The sequence below is a fragment of the Camarhynchus parvulus genome, chromosome 7 (genome assembly GCF_901933205.1).
Source record: "Camarhynchus parvulus chromosome 7, STF_HiC, whole genome shotgun sequence".
NCBI classification, from domain to species: Eukaryota; Metazoa; Chordata; class Aves; order Passeriformes; family Thraupidae; genus Camarhynchus; species Camarhynchus parvulus.
This window is the reverse complement of record NC_044577.1, coordinates 22,519,356-22,521,816: the sequence shown is the minus strand read 5'-3', so window position 1 is coordinate 22,521,816 and position 2,461 is coordinate 22,519,356. Positions and strand designations below refer to the sequence as shown.

At 62.3% G+C, this 2,461-nt stretch overlaps 1 protein-coding gene across 1 annotated transcript; it reads left to right on the top strand.

Annotated features, from left to right (window-relative positions):
- The first annotated feature begins 327 nt into the window (after window positions 1-327).
- LOC115905561 (serine/threonine-protein kinase 36-like) lies at window positions 328-2,457 on the top strand. Its single transcript, XM_030951930.1, has 4 exons — window positions 328-518; window positions 722-881; window positions 1,140-1,880; window positions 1,981-2,457. Exons 1-4 carry the CDS (start codon window positions 463-465, stop codon window positions 2,167-2,169), a joined length of 1,146 nt encoding a protein of 381 aa, XP_030807790.1. The 5' UTR covers window positions 328-462; the 3' UTR covers window positions 2,170-2,457.
- Window positions 2,458-2,461: the final 4 nt, after the last annotated feature.

Genomic DNA, 2,461 nt, shown 5'->3' with positions numbered 1-2,461 from the left:
CATCTGCCTTGGACCCTGCTTCACATCCTTCCATGTCTGTCCCTCTCCACATCTGTTCCCTGAAGCCAGAGAACTCAGGTGATTTTTTTGAGGATTGCAGTGTCTTCTGGGGACAGAGGGCTGGGCTGGCCAATGCTGTGCCCAGTCGGCAGCAGCTGAGCTGAGCTGGCTGTGGAGGAGCAAAAAAGGATGTCTGTGCTGCAGGGAATGTCCACTCTGGCAGGTGTGACCACCTGGGTGGAGATTTTCCTGTTTTGGGCAGGGAATCACAGAATCTACCCTGGAGCAGCCTTGAGGTAGCACAGACAGAAGTGAAGGAACTTTACAGCCTTCTCTAGCTTTGCCCTTCTGCCTGCTGTTTCCTCTGCAGGAACCCTGTTATTCCTCAGCCTGGCCCTCAGCATCTTCACTCGTGAGTCCCACCAGTGTCTGCCTCAGCTCACCCAGTCCCGTGGTGTCCTCATGGTGACACTAAAGAGACTGCTGTCCCCTGGCTTCCTGGCATGTATGGCACAGATGTGAGTTGTGCAAAGGGCTGAAGTGGGCAGAGCTCAGCTGCTGAATGGGGCATGGACATGAGCACACCAAGGGCTGAGAAGAGCCTGACCTGGCACTTGTAGAGCCTCTCCTTAGTGCCTGGCACAGGGAATGCCCTTTGCCCCTTGTCCTAAGGTTTTTCTGATCATCTCTGTATTAAGCCCTCTCTCTTTCACAAATTCAGGCAAGCAGGAAAGGATGGAGACCCTGAGGTTGTCCCAGATGTGGTCATCCAGGTCTGCCAGCTCCTCTCTTTCCCTTTTGCCCTGGATGTGGATAAAGACACCTTAGCACTGATTATGGAGGCTGTGCGAGAGACCCAGATCCCCGCCCAGCTGCTGCAGGTACTCCCTTGGCCTTATGTTCCTCCTTCCCCCCATTCTGCGGTGACCCCTCCCTACATTGCAGTCCTCAATGCATGGCACCACTTCACTTCCTGTTGGCAGCACACAGGGATGTCATTTGGGTGCTATGCAGCCCTTGGAGAAGCTGGACTGGCTGCTAAGCTTGCACTGACCTGCTGGCTGCCTTCAGCTGCTGCTTGGCTTGGCTCACGTGTGAGCACAGTGCACTCAGCGGTGCTGTCTGTCCTTCTGCCTTAGGTCTGCGCTCACCATCTGCCCTTCTCATTCACTGAGCTCCCCATGGGCCTCTTGTGCCAATTTGTGGTGTCTGACATACAGGTCATAGACCAAGTGGTGAGGGAAGCTGCTGCCTCAGAGCACATTGTTGCCTTCTTGAAGTCTGTCTTGTCCTCAGACAATGTCATACTTACAAGTGACCTCCTGTCTCTCCTGACCCATGTGGCCCGGGCCTGTTCAGAGCACCTGCCCTTTCTCCAGAGGATCCTGAGGGACTCGGATGTGGCTGATCAGCCACTGACCTACCTGCTCAGCCACAAGCAACACCTGATACGGGCCAGAACCTGCAACTTGCTGGGCAACCTACTCCGGCACAGCTTTTCCCCAGCGCTGCAGAGCCAGCCGGGTTGGCTGGAGAGGCTGCTGGAGTGCCTGTCGGACCCGGCGAGCAGCGTGCGCAGGGCAGCCACCTTTGCAGTGGGCAACGCCGCCTGCCATGCGTCCTGCCCGGCGGGGACGCTGGGCCGGGCCGTGCCCGCGCTGACCCGGCTGCTGAGCGACTCGCGGGCGCAGACGTGCTACAACGCGGCCCTGGCCCTGAGCAACCTGGGCCAGCGCGGGGAGGAGCTGCGGGACCTGCTGATCCAGAACGGGGCTCCCGACCGCCTGCTGCAGGTGACCTGCCAGGACCCGCGCACGGCCGTGCGGGAGGGAGCCCTCGAGGCGCTGCGAGCCCTCAGCCAGCACCCTGGGATCCAGCAGGTACGGCACGGAGCCCTCGGCTCCTCTGGGGGACCTGATGGAGTCGTGGGGACAAGGGTCAAGCTGGTGGGTGACTCCTGTCCCTCTCTTGGCTGTGCAGGTCCTGCTGTCCCTCAAAGCCACCGAAAGGCTGACGGCGCTGGCCGCTGTCAGTCCCCAGCCGCCTTTTGCCCGGCACGGTGAGCCGCTCTTCCGCCGCCAGTGCGAGCACCTCCTCCGCCGCCTCGCAGCTCCGCCCGGCCGCGCGGGGCCCAGCCCGCTGTCGCCGCGTACCGGCGCTGAGCGGTGACGCCCAGGCATCCCGGGCCGCCACGGACGCTTCCTACACCCTCCTCAGGCTCCAGCTGGACCTTCCTTGCAACCCGCGTTGTCCGCCTGAGGGGGGCCCTACCCGGCCGTCTTTACCCGGGGTGCCCCCCGCGGGAAGCCGGCCCTGACAAAATGCCCGTTCCTTCTGTAACTGCGCGTCTCCCGCCGGCTCCCGGAGCCGCGCCCGCGCCGCCGCCGGGCTCCGCCGCGCCGCCAGGGGGCGGTACAGCCCCCGCCCCGCTGGCTGCCGGGAGCTGTAGTCACGTGGGCCC

What these genes read in the sequence shown, in the direction of transcription:
- LOC115905561 (XM_030951930.1), top strand. Translation starts at nt 463, where the DNA reads ATGGTGACACTAAAGAGACTGCTGTCCCCTGGCTTCCTGGCATGTATG. An exon ending in CTGGCATGTATGGCACAGAT is followed by an intron (nt 519 to 721) that starts GTGAGTTGTGCA and finishes TCACAAATTCAG; the next exon opens with GCAAGCAGGAAAGGATGGAG. An exon ending in AGCACCCTGGGATCCAGCAG is followed by an intron (nt 1,881 to 1,980) that starts GTACGGCACGGA and finishes TTGGCTGTGCAG; the next exon opens with GTCCTGCTGTCCCTCAAAGC.